The following is a 14873-nucleotide window of genomic DNA, read 5'->3' on the forward strand; positions in this document are numbered from 1 at the left end:
TTCCATTCTCCAAGGTCCCTTCCAGCTCTGACATTCTGTGTTCTAAGTCTTTTTCGAATTCTGACATGCTATGTTCTAAGGCCTCTTCTAAGCTCTAACATTCTTTCTTCTACATTTAGAGGGGGCCTATTCCAAGATTCCGAGTTCATGCCATTTGAGAATCAGCTGAAGAAACATGTGGTTAACATGGAGGAGAGAAGACAGAGGCAGAGACATGGTACCTGTCATCCAATATTTGAAAGGTTATTATGTACAAGGGAGAGTTGGCTTGCTCTGCTCAATGTCTTCCTGGGAGCAAGGTATAAGTTTCCAAGAGGCAAATTCAAGCGTGATGTCAGGAAGACTTTCGTAATTACAGTTGTCCACAAGAGCTGCCATAGGAGGCAGGCAGCTTCCCCTTCAGGGATGGTCTTCAAACTAAAGCTAGGCCACCACTACTCTGGTATTTTATAATGAAGTTTCTTGTGTCAGGTATGATGGAGTTGGATAGGGGAGCTAGGTGGCGCCTAAGTGCATAGAGTGCTGGGCCTGGAGTCAGGAAGACTCATCTTCCTGAGTTCAAATCTGGCTTCAGACACTTACTAGCTGTGTGACCCTGGGTAAGTCACTTCACCCTGTTTGCCTCAGTTTCCTCAACTGTAAAATGATCTGGAGAAGGAAATGGCAAACCACTCCAGTATGTTTGCCAAGAAAACCCCAAACAGGGTCATGGAGAGTCGGACATGATTGCAAAATGAGTGAACAATAACATGTTGGACTAAAGGGTCTCTGGGGTCCCTTCTACCTTTGAGGTTTTGTAATTAAAACATTCCATGAAGCTAGAGTTGAATGGCCCCTTTCACCTCCTCTTTCCTGACGCCCCTTCTCCTCCCACTGCTAGCTCCTTCCTCTTGGAATTACCTCCTATTTAGGTTGCATCCATCCTGTAAGTATGTGGTTGTTTACATGTTTTCTCCCATTAGGCTGTAAGCTCCAAGAGGGCAGGGATTGTATTTTTTACTTTCTTAGGCCAATGTCTGGCACATAGCAAGCACTTAATTAATACTTGTTGAATGACTGATTGACTTTGTCCATCACCACTCTCCATACGCAAGGCTGGGCCCACTTGCATGGAGGACTGGGGCCACCAACTTCTACACTCCCCATTGCTTGAGAACTACATGGGAGGAAGCCTGCAGAACATGATTCCAGGTTGTCTTCCTGATTAGGATTCTGAGCCATGGGCTCAGACCTGGTCTCTGGTCCCACTCCACCCCTCAAAATGCTCACGCTCAGAGAAGGAGCTCCTGACTCCTCAATTCTGAGTCTCTCCTCACCCATCCTCTAAGGTTCTCTGTTCTAATCATAGCTGCCAATGACTACTACTTCACCATAATCTTTTAGTGTCTCTAAGAACTTGCTTGAACATGTCATCGTGTTCCAAACTTGAGGTCCCTCCTGACCTCCTTCCCCAGAGGGGTGGAGGGAGACTCATCGAAAGGGAGCGGGGAACACCAGCCAAGGCCCCACTTACACCAGAAGTCTACTTGCTGGAAACTCTTGGTCATGATCAGCTCTCGCTTCCCCTTCGGCTTCTTGGGTTCCACTTCCATGGATGGAGGGTCAGGCCTCCCGGAGCTGGGAAGGTCAGGGAAGGAGACAAGGAAACAGAGAGGAGAACTTGGTTGGGCCAAGCACTAAGGGTAGGAAGAGAAGCTAGTGGCCAGGCAGGGATCCCCCTGCCTCCACCCCTCCAGGTCTTAGCCTAGCCTTCCCATCAACTCCGGCTACCCAATTAATTAAGCCAGACCCATCCCACCTGTGGACAGGGCATGTGCCTCTCCCCTACCCACCACAGTACCCTACAAAATGTCTCTTGGCTTCATCAAGGATTGCCTAGACCCTTGAGCTAAGAGTAATCTTCCATGTGGCCTCAGTGCAAAACTGGGCAGATGGACATATTACATCTATGGCAGTGTGGTAACAAATCCCAGCATGGGAAGAGCCCAGCACTGGCACTCAGGAGAACTGGGCTTGAGACCCGGCTCTCCCATTGTGTTCTGAGGACCTCTTTGACCTTAGGGTTGTCACTGCAGCTTCTCTGGGCCTTCTTTTCTTTGATTTAAAAATGGGAGGGGGAAAAATGGGAGGGGGAGAGTGCGAATGACATGATCTCAAAAAATCTCTTCTAGATCTCAGTCTACGATACTATGACCTCTCTAGCATTAACATTTTATTTTCTAAGATCTTTTTGTTTCTAAAATTCTATGCTCTATTTTCTAATGTCCCTTCCAGCTCTGGCCTTCTCTGTTCTGTCTTCTAAGGATACATTCACCTCTAATATTCTATATGCTCTGTTCTTAAGTTCATTCTGCTCTAATAGGTAATATCCACTTCTTACATTTTATGTTCTAAGGTTCCATCTAGCTCTGATATCCCATGTTCTACATTCTAAGGTCCCTTCCAGCTCTGACCCTCTATGTTCTAAAGCGATACAAGTACTCGGCCAATATCCCAAAGAGATCAAAGAAAAAGTTAAAGGACCCATATGTACCAAGATATTTACAGAAGTTTTTTGTAGTGGGAAAATTACTGGAAGCTATAAACTGGGGAATGGCTGAACAAATTACAAATGTAATGGAATACTACTGTCCCATAAGAAATGTCAAAGGGGATGATTTCAGAAAAATCTGGAAAGACTCATATGAACAGAACCAGGAGAATGATGTATTCAATAACAAAATGGCAAAAACAAACAACTTTGAGAGATTGAAGAACCCTAACCAATGTAATGACCAACCACTACTCCAAGGGGACAGATGATGAAGCTTGCTACCCACCTACTGACAAAGAAGTGATGAACTCAAGATGAAGAATGAGACTTGCATTTTTGGACATGGCTAATTAGGGAATTTGTCTTACTAGGCATGTGTTACAAGGGTTTTCTTTTTCTTTTTCTTTTCCAATGAGGAAGGAGAAAAAAAAATCAAATACTTGTTAATTGATGGAAATAAAATAAATTTAAAAATCTCTACCCTCGGTTCTCAGATCTGTTCCAGTACTGAAATTCTATATTCTATGTCCTAAGGTTCCTTTTTTATCTCTCAAATGCAATGATTCCTATAACTTGAGGCTTTTCCCTTGATGAGCCAAATGAACCCAAACCCAGCCCCTACCCAAAAAGCCCACCCTGGCAGCATGATGGGAGATGCCTTACCAGGGCTGACCATACTCCTGGTCCCGTCGGGGTGAGCAGACCTCTGTCTTCACAGTCACCATCTCCCCCATGGAAGCCTGGGTATGAGCCAAGCAGGCCTTCAGGTTCTCAGTCATTCTGTTCTAGGGACAGGGGAAAAGGGGATTGGGGGAAAGGAACAAAGAAGGAAGGGGAGAGGGGTGAGTGATGGAGTGGGCAGGCTTGGGAACGGGTGGGGGATAGTAAGTGGTTTCTTGTTACCCTCGAAGCCAGTAAGCCCTGACCATTGCTGGAGGAAACTCCAAGAACATCAATGACAACAGCAGTTGTATCCTGGCCAAGAGGAAATGCCATTTCTACCCCAAGCTCGTCTTGGGGTGGCCTGAAGCCATGAAAGGTGTTTGGGGGCAGAGTAGGCATGGAGCAGCCCAAGCTAAGTAGGAAGTTACTCAGAGACATCGAGGCCCAGTGGTTGGTATGGGTACAAGGAAAGGTCGCCCTCAACCATGCCCCCACTCCAAATCAAAGAGGACAGGCCAAGCAGGTCCCACTCGGCTCCTGGGCATGCAGCAGAACAGACCAGAGATGGGATGAGGACAAGGGAGGCAGCTCTGAATTCAAATCCAGAGCTCTGAAGTTTTGAGAGTCCTGCCCATTTTGTGTGCCTGCCAGTGGATACATATGGTCACAGGATCAAGGATTTAATGATAATGATGATGATGATGACGATGAGTACCGTCATCATAATAGCCCTCATATATATGGCCTACAAATCACACAAAGTGCTTTGAAATACTAACCTGTTTTGTCCTCACAACAACTCTGGAGAGGGGATGGGGTAGGTATTGTTATTATCCCCATTTTACAGATGAAGAAACTGAGGCAGGCAAGTTACGTGACATGCCTGGGGTTACACAGATAATAAGAGTCTAAGACTAGATTTGAACTCAGGTCTTCCTGAGTCTAGGTCCAGCACTCTGTCCCCCTTGCACCTAGCTGCTTTAGCGCTGAGAGGGCCTAGAGATCACCAAATCTCACTCTCTCGTTTCACAGATGAGAGACTGAGGCCCAGGGATGTTAAATGACTTGACCAGGGTCACAGAGGCATATGTGGGAAGTTGTTTAAATATTATTGCAGCTAGGTGGCCCCAGTGGATAGAGCACTGACCCTGGTCAGGAAGACCTGAGCTCAAATTCAGCCTGAAACACTTACTACCTGTGTGACCCTGGGCAAGTCACTTAACCTAGGTTTACCTCAGTTTCTCCAACTGTCAAATGTAGATCAGAGCAGTACCTATCTCCCAGGGTTACTGTGATGATCCAGCATGAGCACGTTGCCTGCAATATAGTAGGCACTTAATAAACGCATGTTCCCTCTTTCTACCGTGCTGTACCAGACTTCAATGTCCCTTTATGTTTTATTGAAAAATTCTCTTCTAATACTATCCCTTGTCAACAAGCAACTCTTCCTACCCCCCTTCCCCAATACAGGCACATATATGTGGGACTTTTCCTTTAAAAACAGCTCAACAAAACCATCCAATATGATAACTATGCCTGGAAGCACATGGAATTCTCTGCTATTTCTTAACAGAAAGGAAGACAGTGTGTTTTGTCCTCAGTCTTCCAGAACCAACCCTGGCCACTGCTTTTGATCTGAATTCCCGTGGTATTGTTTGCATTACTGTAGACATTGAATGTATTTTTCCCTGGTTTTTTTTTCTTCCCTCTGCAAGTCTTTCCCTCTTTCTCTATATCCTATATGCTTCATATTCATCATTCCTTTGAAGGGGAAAGGGGATCTGGAACTGTCATTAAATCAGTTTGGGGGAACCGATGGGCCCTGGTATGGAAATTCCCTCTAACCATACAGAGAGGCAACTCCTCTTCCACGTATAGCTGTTGAACATTGCCTTGGGCACTGATAATCAACTACCACACCAACCACCTACTAAGTGTCAGGCATGCTACCATGCTCTGGGGATACAAAGAAACCAAAGAAACAGCCCCCACGGGGAAGAGCCTACAACGTAATAAAGTAGACAATGTGTAAACAAATTCGTCAGGCTATATATTGGATGATTAGGAAATGATTAACAGAAGAAAGGTAAGAGGGAAATAGTGGGGCTAGGGGAAGTTCAAGGACTAGCCAATGGTCACAGGGCCAGAGACAAGGCATGAACTTAGGTCTTTCTGACCCCTGACCCCTCCCCCTCCCCACCATTCCCTCCCCCCATCCCAGGCAGCTGTCTATCCATAACATCCTCTTCTTCAACTTTGGTGTTCCTTGAAGTTCAGTGATCATTTGTTACATTGGTTTTCTCCAATTTCAGCTGGGCGCCCACTTTGCTTTCAGCCTTTTGTTATCTTAAAAAAATGCTACTGTGGGTATTTTGATGCAAATGGGGCTTTTCTTTCTGCCAGTGTTCTTGGGGGTAAAAATCCAATAATGATATCCCAAGATCAAAGGTTATGAATAGATTAGTCACTTTTCTCAATCAGTCAATCCATCAATGAACAATTGCTTGTTCCAGGTACTGAACCACTATAAGGAAACATTAAAAAAAAAAAAAAGGGTCACTGCTTTCAAATAATCCCTAAACTTTTTCCAAAATGGTTGGATTAATTGAGCTCCATCAACAGTATGTCAGGGTGCTTATCTTCTCACAGACCCTCCAACAATGACTATTTCCAGTCTTCGCCGATTGATGTGATGTCCTTCTTTCCCTACAGAGTATAAGCCTCAGACAAGGCAAGAGGGAGGTAAGGGAAGGGGGTGGCCCCTTTGAATGGGAGATAAGAGATGAGCATTTAAATCTTGGCTGGGCACCCCTGATTTTGGGGGTGTCACCAGACAATGCCCGAGCATCTCCCTTCCCCCAGGTTTCAGCCCCTCCTATTGAGACCCATTGGCTGGAAATGTTTCCAGGTTCCTGTGAAATCATGGGACTGCATTCAATCCCAAAGCCTGAAGGATGGGTCACAGGCCACAGTCTTCTATTTAGTCAAGAAGGACCCCAGCTGCACCTCTGACATAAAAAGCCACTCCTGCAGGCCTGGCCTGGTCACACCCATCTCAAAACAACCAAGTCCCTTTTAGCCACAATCCTGGGGCCTCAAAACCCAGCTGGCTAGCAGCATGACTCTGGTAAACACAATGACTCCACACATCTCCTTTCCTCCCCAACCCTCTTTACAGTTTGCAAAGCACTTCTCTCTGAAGCAGGTAGTGAAGGCAGTATTAGCCCCATTTCACAGAAGAGAAAACGGAGGCTCAGGACATAAAGTGGCTTGTCCATTATATGGCCAATACGGTCATTGAATTGTAGTCATAGGACCTGAGTTCCAATCTTGATTCATATATATTACCTGTGTGATTGTACAATCCCACTGAGCCTCAGTTTCCTTAATTATAAAATGGAGGAATAATTTTCAAGGTCCCTCTAAGTACTAAATCCTATGACAGATTAGAGTGAGACTCAGACTTCCACATAAGCCCACTGCTGTTAGCAGGTAATTACGGTTGCACCTAAGCCCAAAACAGGGCGGTGGAGTCCCAGCCCCAGGCCAGCGTGGCAATGTGGAGCACTGTCCATGGAGGCTGAGAACTTGGGAGTTCAAAGCCCAGCTTTGCCTGTCAATGCAAGGTAACTGAATAAGCATTTATTAAGCACTTATTGTATAAACGAAGCTCTCTGTCAGGAGCAGGGGATAGGAAGGCAAAAATGAAAGAGTCCTAGGTGACCTTAGGTGAGTCACTTCCCTTTCTGGACCTGTCTCTTCCTCTGTAAAAGAGGGGTTTAGGATCAGACGGCTTTTGAGCTCCCTTCCCTTCTAGGTCTGTGATTTCCAAAACCATCTAGTCTAACCGTTTTATTTTACAGAGAGGGAAACTGACACCAGGAGCTGCTGAAAGATTTCCCCAAGACCACCCAGGTAAGGAGCAGATGGTGCCAGATTCTGGGCTGTTCTCACTCTCCCAGCTGACTCTCCAACGTCAAGCCCTGACTCCTAGCAAGGAAAGAGAGAGATAAAAGAGGAGAGCAGAGCCCAGAGACAGAGGCTGGGTGGAGGAGACTGACCTAGGAGAGGAGGAGGAGAGCAGCCCCAGGGGGAAGGAGGCCATAGGGGCAAGGGAGGGAGGAGAGATGTAAGCTCCCTTCCTTTTTACTAACCTTCCTGGCAGGCAGCAGCGGGGCCACATTCTTTGCAGGGACATGTGCCTTCATGCTGGCCTCGGGGGCAGGCAGTTGGCTGGGGTTTCAGGAGGGTGGCGGAAGCTGGGAGGCCAGGGAGGGGGGCAGCTGGGCTGCTGTGTGCCCAGGAGGGGGGAGAAGTGGGGAGCTCCCTCAGAAGCTCAGCTCCCCCTCCCACCCTCAATGCACAGAGGCCTTTTGGAGGCAGGCCCAGCTAGAGAGGGCCCCACTTACCGGTCCCCTGGCTTTCTTCCCAAGGAGTATATGTGTGTGTGTAGGAGGGGAAAATCAACAGAGTTCCTTTTTGGGGGCCTGAAGCCTCACCAGGACACAGGACTGGAAAAAGGGAGGGGAGGAAGAAGGAGGGGGTGGAGGGGGATGGTAGAGGAGAAGAGGAGGCGGGTGTTTGGGTGTCTGGCTCTGTGTGATAGGTGCTGGGGTGGGGGCAGGGCTGAGCACTTGAGGATGGGGGAGGAGGGGCAGGGGGCCTTGCATAGGCCCTGGGGGCCAGGGTGGCTTCGGCGGAAGGAGAGGGAGAGCTGGCCTGCCTGCCTGCCTGCCTGTGGAAGGCGTTGGCTCTGGGAGCTGCCCCGATGTTAGCCTTGGGCCAGTGCCCTGAGCAGTACCTGGCTGAAACTGCCTTGGCACCCTTCTCTCTTCTGTTTGAATGTGGAAAATGGAAATGAATGCTCCCCACTCCGGAGACCTCGTCTTCCCTCCCTCCCGCTTGTGTCCAAACACAGATGAGAAGTGATCTGACGAAGGTCAAAACCGCAACTGCCCCAGAGGTGTGCCTCAAGAAGGTCAGACCTTACCCTGGGTGATTGATAACAACCCAAGACAGCCAGTATTTATCAGCACTTTAAGGTTAACAAAGCTCTTTCTAAGTACTATCTCACAATGACCCCTTGAGGTAGGGGCTATTATTACTACCATTCTACAGATAGGAGGCTGAGTCACATAGCTAATGTCTGAGAGGCAGGATTTGAATTTAGGTCCTCCAGATTCCAGGCCCAGGGCACTAGCCACGGTGCCACTCAGTTAGCAAGGTTAGCACTGTGCCAGGCACACAAGTGCTTAATAAACACTTGTTTCCTCCTTTCCCTCTTTCCGTTCCTTTTTTCCTTCCTCCCTTCCTCCCTTCCCCAGTTTTCTCATCTGTCACAGCACAGCTGGAAGGCTCCAATGAGATAATGTGACAAGCCCTATATAAATGTGAGTTACTACTATCTTGGAGATTAAGTCCACTCTCCTCATTTTATGAGGCCGCCGAGGCTCAAAGATGCTTGTGTTTTGTGCAAGGTCACATCGATAATTAGGAGCAGAGTCAGAATTTGAATCCAAGTCTTTTGACTCCACAGTCAAGGCTATTTCCACCTTACAATACTCTCTTCCCAGGAAAAAATCCTTATTCCCCACCCCCACCCCTAGCCCACTCAAGGCATCTATGGGCCCCTAACAATGACTGGACAAGACGCCCACATGGTGGGCAGATACATAGATACTTGTTGAATAGCCCACTCCTTCTCCCTCCTGGGGGAGCCCATGTCTGAGCCTGGGCCTTGGCCATTTGCTTGGCTAGCAGAGTGGACCAACACTGAGATAGGATCCCTGGGATTTCAGGGAATGGCAGTGTCCTTCAGGTCACTTTCCTTCCATTTGAAGCTTTGTTTGGATTTTAGAACTGAGGGTCCTGAGAGAACAATCTGATCCGACCTCTGTCCCCCTCACCCTCATTTTAAAGATTAAGGGCTCAGAGCAGGAAGTCCTTCGCCCAAAGTCACCCTGGGAATTAGTGGCAATACTTGGTCACCCTCCTTTTGTATGTGTGTGATGCTTGAAGGGAGGTCCCCTCCCTCTCCAGACCTTATCCCTCACCCTTAGCAGGGATGGCAGAAGAATGAATTACTTAAACACACACTCTGTCTGTCTGTCTGTCTGTCTGTGTCTCTCTCTCTCCCCCCTTCTCTCTGTCTCTGTGTGTCTCTGTCCCTTGTCTGTCTGTCTGTCTCTCCTCCCTCCCCAAGCCACTCTCATTCTATTCAGAGAAAAATCTGTCTGAAGCTTCACTGGCTATTTCATTGCTATTTGCTGCCCCCACTCACTCCTACTCCAAGCTGGCCTAACCCAACATGCCACAGCAGAAGGTATTAAGGGATAGATTTATATTACAAACTACAATCTTGGAGCTGTAAGGGACAAAATGTCAGAGCTCAGAAGGACCTTAGAACAGAAAATGTCAAGAGCTGGAAAGGACCTTAGAACATGAAATGTCAGAGTTGGAAAGGGGCTTTAGCATACAGATTGTCAGAGCTGGGAGGGGCCTTAGAACATGAAATGTTAAAGCCAGAGGAGACCTTAGAACATGGACTGTCAGAACTGGGAGGGGCCTCAGGACACAGAATGCCAGGAATGGAAGGGACCCCAGAATGCAGGCTCTGAGTTAAATAGCTTCTGGATCTATAATGCCTGAGCTAGAAGGTACCTTACAGCCTGCTTGCCTCCTCCAAACTTTTCAGTGAACATGAAAGAAAGCAGAGGTCCTGGAAGGGAAATGATAGATGAATGTCACATGGCTTGATAATGGAAAAGATAGCATTTGAATCCATACTTCCCACTCTAGATCGAGCTGCTGCCTGGAGTGTCCCTGTGGAAAAGTCTAAGGTGACCTGGGGCTTGGAGAGAGGTGGCCTGCAGGTGCCTCTCCGTGAGCACAGACCTCAGTGCCAGCTGGCTGGGCAGCCCATGCCAGCTGGCTCCTCTGAGTCTGGAGGCTTAGAGATTAGTCAAGCTCCAAGTCCAGCAAACAGTAGGAGCTCCAGGAGGCCCTGGCAGCTGGAGGAGGGCAACTGGCCCTGCCTCAGGATCCTGGAGCCCTGTGTGGGCACTGGGACTAACCCCCAGGGATCCCGAAATGCCTACTCTTGCCCGACCAGGGGGGTCGTAGTATCCTGTGCTGGTGAATGATGAGATATGTCTGCCTTTGTCTCTGCCAGGATCCCTTTGATGGGAGCAGCGTATCATAATTAAGAATAATAATAACAATTAATAATAGTAATACAGTAGCTTATACATACTCTTGACCCTTACATCAATCCTGGGTAACTTGGAAGTAGACCTATTGTTAACCCCTGGACCATGGGACCTGTTTAGAGGGAAAGAATCTACTGCAATCACTCTGGAAAATAACTGCGGAAAGTGAGAGTGAAATCACTAAATTATTCCTATCCTATGATCCAGCAGTCTCACTATGGGCCGAGACCTGGAGGAGGTCAATGGCAGAAAGAAAGGCGACACGTATACCAAATTCTTCATAGCAAGCAGTGTGGAGAGCTAGGAGAAACACCAGACGTGGTTGATCCTTACAGCAACTCTGTGAAGTAGGCATTATTATTATCATCCTTATTTTACAGATGAGGAAACTAAGGTGTAGAGAGCTAAGGGACCATCCACCTAGTGACTGAGGCAGGATTCGAACTCAGGATTTCCTGACTCCAAGAGGAATATCTATGCACTATGCCACCCAGCTGCCAATTAAATCCTTTGAACCTCAGTTTCACCACCTGCAAAATGAAAGGGTTGGACTAGATGTCACTTTAAGGTAGGGGTTCTTAACTTTTCTTATGAGTCATGGACCTTTTGGGCAGTCTAGTGAAACCTGTGGATGATTTCTCATAGTAATATTTTTTCTTAAATTCACAAATGAAAGAAAAGCTAGATTTTAATTAGAGGTTAGTGAAAATTAGAGATATAATTTTTTTCCCCATCCAAGTTCACAGAGCCTCCTCTAAAATCTATCCATGGACCTTCTGCAGGGCTTTAAGCCCCAGAGTTAAGCACTGCTCCTTTCTATTTAAAACCTAAATTACCATGATTCTACTTATAGTACTCAAAAGCTAAAAATAAATCAGGTACTTAGAGACTGGAGTACTGCAGAACAAAACAGGACACAGTCATTCATTCGATAAGCAAAGCATGGCACTAGACAAAACCAGGAAGTGATGCCTTCAAGGAGCTCACATTCTAATACTTGTATTTATGTGAAAGTAGGGACTAGAGATTGGGACCTGACTAGGAATTCTACTCCTCCCAATGCTAACTGGCAACATGATGTTGAGTAAAGTAAAGAAAGCCATGCCTGGGGAATTATATAGCAATGAGAACAATGCCATAAGCTGAACAGTCTAGTTCAGATTCAGATTCAGATGAACCACAATGGCTAATGCTGATTATTAATGGAAGACTAGAGAGTTCAATGTGGTTTTGCTTAAATTCCCCCCACGCCCCTTTTAGAGGAAAGTATTAGGTGGCACAGTGGATAGAGTGCTGGGCCTGAAATCAGGAAGACTCCTCTTTCTGAGTTCAAATCTGGCCTCAGACACTTACTAGCTGTGTGATCCTGGGCATGTCACTTCACCCTGTTTGTCTCAGTTCCCTCATCTGTAAAATGAGCTAGAGAAGGAAATGGCAAACCACTCCAGCATCTTTGCCAAGAAAACCCTAAAATGGGTCACGAAGAGTAGGGCACCACTGAAAAACGACCCAACAACAAAAACTAAATTGAGTTTGAATTCAGTTTGAAAACTGAACTGAGCACTGTATTAAAAGAAACTCTATGGCTAGGTACTATAGGGCACACCTGGCTTTGGGGGAGGTGGAGGCTGGTGGATCACGTGAGCTCGGGAGCTCTGAGTGTGCAGCAGGGCTAAGCCCACTGGGTATCTGCACTAAGAACAAGGGAACCCATCCAAGAGATCTGAGGGCAACCAGGCTGCCTAAGGAAGAGCTAGAGAGAAAAGGTAAAGGTTCCTGGGCCAGTCACCAATGAGATCTGGTCCAAGAGCAGCCACTGCATTTCCAGCCTGGGTAAGGTCCAGCCTCAAAATAAGCAAACAAATAAACTACGTTAAATTTTTTTTTTTAAAGAATGAGAATCTAATAAGATTGTGGCTTGCTAACCCTGAAAGGAAGCTCAGTAGTCTTCTAACCTATAAATCCTGTCTTAGAATAATGTTTTAAATAATTGGAAGGTATATTAAGTTTCAGTTGGAGGTTAGTGAAAATAAAGATGATTTTTTTTTCCTCATCCAAGTTCACAAACCATCCGTCTATGGACCCCAGATTAAGAACCTCTGACCTATCTTCTCATTTCACAGATGAGGAAACTGAGACCCAGAGAGAAAAAGTGACTTAGAACTCATATCTTGGAGGGATCAGAGAGGTCACACTACCATCTTCTCATTTTTACAGAAGGGGAAACTGAGGTCCAAAGAGAGGAAATAGCTTGCTTACAGTCATGCAACAATTGGCAGGGTTCTTAAAGCTCACACCCAGGTCTCTTTCCCTTTCCCATGTACCTTCTGACATCATCATTCTTAGTGAATCCCTAAATCACCCACATCAATGGAGGGATGTTCATAAGATTAAGTGGTCCAAGGTTGCACAGACTCAAGAAGAGCAGCATAGTGTTGTGGAAAGAACATTGAACTTGAAGCCAAAAAACCTGGGTTCAAATCCCAATTCAGCTACCTGGATGGCTGTAAGCAAGCCACTAAAACTTTCTGGGCCTCAGTTTCCTCATCTGTAAAATGAGAGAATTGGATTAATCAGGGCTTCTTAACCTTTTTGTGGATCTTGTATTTTGGAGAAGTTTATGGCCTTCTTCTCATAATGATGTTTTTAAATTCATAGGAGTACAAAGGAAACCCATTATATTGAAATGCATTATGAAAAGATTTTTTTTTACAAATTCCTGGACCACAGATAAATCTGACGTCTCTTCCAGCTCAGTGTTTGGTTTCCTATATAATCTCCAAAGGCAAGAAATCCTGGATCTCCAGGGAAAAAAGCCACTTGGGTCATTAAGTGCCAGGCTCTGGGTAACGGGAAGGGGTGTCAGTCAGTGGGAATGGGTGGAGTGGGAAGAGAGGCTTTCTTGATTGAGACTTGCCAACTAGAAGGGGCCAGTAGGACTGAAAGAGGCCACTCTGCAGCTGACAAAGCTTATTAGCTTTTGGCATTAGGTCTGGAGTTTGGGAGTCACAGGACCATAGGTTTGGGGTTGCAAGGGACCTTGGAGGCAGTAGAATCCATTCACAAATGAGGAAACTGAGGTACAGAGAGATGAAGTGAAGTATCTAAGGAAGGATTTGAATTCAGGTCTTTCTGACTCCAAGTCCAAAACTCATCTGCTGAGCCATCTAGCCACCTTAGCAACCCTGGCAGTTCCATCACCCACCTCTCTATCTGCCTGGGTGTTTGCTCCCCTATCCCCACCATACTCGGCAAGCCACTTGTCCACAATGCCCCAATCTCTCCCACTGCTGCCCAGAGCACCAACATCAAGTTCTTTGTAGCAGTATTTTGAGAGCAAAGTGACATTTCCTTTTTACATTGAAAATGGAGATCTGCCACAGGCACGGGGAGGAGGAGAGAAGAGTCACGGGGCACAGGGACCCAGAAGGGGGCCTAGGGAATCGCCTCCTTTCCCCATTCCTGCTGGAAGTCATAGAGTACAGATGAAAAGCCAAAGGGAATGAATTTGAATCCTGGCTCTGATACTTTTTTCCCGTGTGACCTTGGGCAAGTCCCTTAACTTTTGGGCAGCGGGTTCCTCATATGTAAAGTGAGAGATTTGGATAAGATGATCTCTAAAGTCCCTGGTATTGGTGAAAGAGTCCGGCACAGGGGTACAAGAGAAATGCTTATTTCCTTCCCTTTCAGCCCTAAATCTTAGGATCTTACTCCTGCCAAGCTCTCCCAATACCCATAATTCCCCATCAGCAACCCCCAGTGGTAAGCATTCATTAAGTTTTATTATTTATCATTTATTTATATTATTTTATGTTATACATCAGTTATAATATAATCAATGTAATTGTTATTAATATATTATTATATATCACATACAATGTAATCATATGTGAAGCCATTATATATTGTTATAATTTTTATATTATTATTTATTATTTTTACTAATAACAGTATTCTTTATTATTGTTCACATTTCTATCCACATTTGTAAACTCAAGGTTTACAAAGCATTTTCCTCATACCACCACTGTGGTGGGAGGTTGTGCAAATATTACTGCAGCTATGTGGCCCAGTGGATAGAGCGCCAGACCTGGAGTCAGGAAGACCCCAGTTCAAATCTGACCTCAGACACTTACCAGCTGTGTGATCCTGGGCAAGTCACTTAACTGCTGTCAGCCTCAGTTTCCTTATCTGTAAAATGGGGATAATAATAGCACCTGTCTCAAATGAGATATTTGTAAAATGCTTAGCACAATGCCTGGTGCTTTATAAATGCTTGTTCCTGGGGAGCAGCTAGGTGGCGCAGTGGACATAGCCCCAGCCCTGGAGTCAGGAGGACTTGAGTTCAAATGTGATCTCAGACCAGACATTTGATGCTTAGTAGCTGTGTGACCCTGGGCAAGTCAGGGTCTCTCTTCCTTCCTTCCTTCCTTCCTTCCTTCCTTCCTTCCTTCCTTCCTTCCTTCCTT

General features: G+C 46.2%; 1 protein-coding gene across 3 annotated transcripts in view; it reads right to left on the reverse strand.

Moving 5' to 3' along the window:
- Positions 1-14873, reverse strand: part of PRDM11 (PR/SET domain 11) — an 86121-nt gene that overhangs the window by 39092 nt on the left and 32156 nt on the right. For 2 of the 3 annotated variants that reach the window (XM_027837902.1, XM_027837903.1), the window contains exons 2-3: positions 3197-3313; positions 1514-1617 (exon numbers count right to left, since the gene is read on the reverse strand). In XM_027837902.1, the coding sequence (XP_027693703.1) occupies positions 1514-1617; positions 3197-3312 (220 nt within the window). In that variant the 5' untranslated portion in view covers position 3313. Of the gene's footprint in view, positions 1-1513; positions 1618-3196; positions 3319-14873 lie in introns of all 3 variants that reach the window. The other variant, XM_027837901.1, reaches the window with a different exon arrangement.

Source organism: Vombatus ursinus, unplaced genomic scaffold, assembly GCF_900497805.2.
Source record: "Vombatus ursinus unplaced genomic scaffold, bare-nosed wombat genome assembly UNPS02014822.1, whole genome shotgun sequence".
NCBI classification, from domain to species: domain Eukaryota; kingdom Metazoa; phylum Chordata; class Mammalia; order Diprotodontia; family Vombatidae; genus Vombatus; species Vombatus ursinus.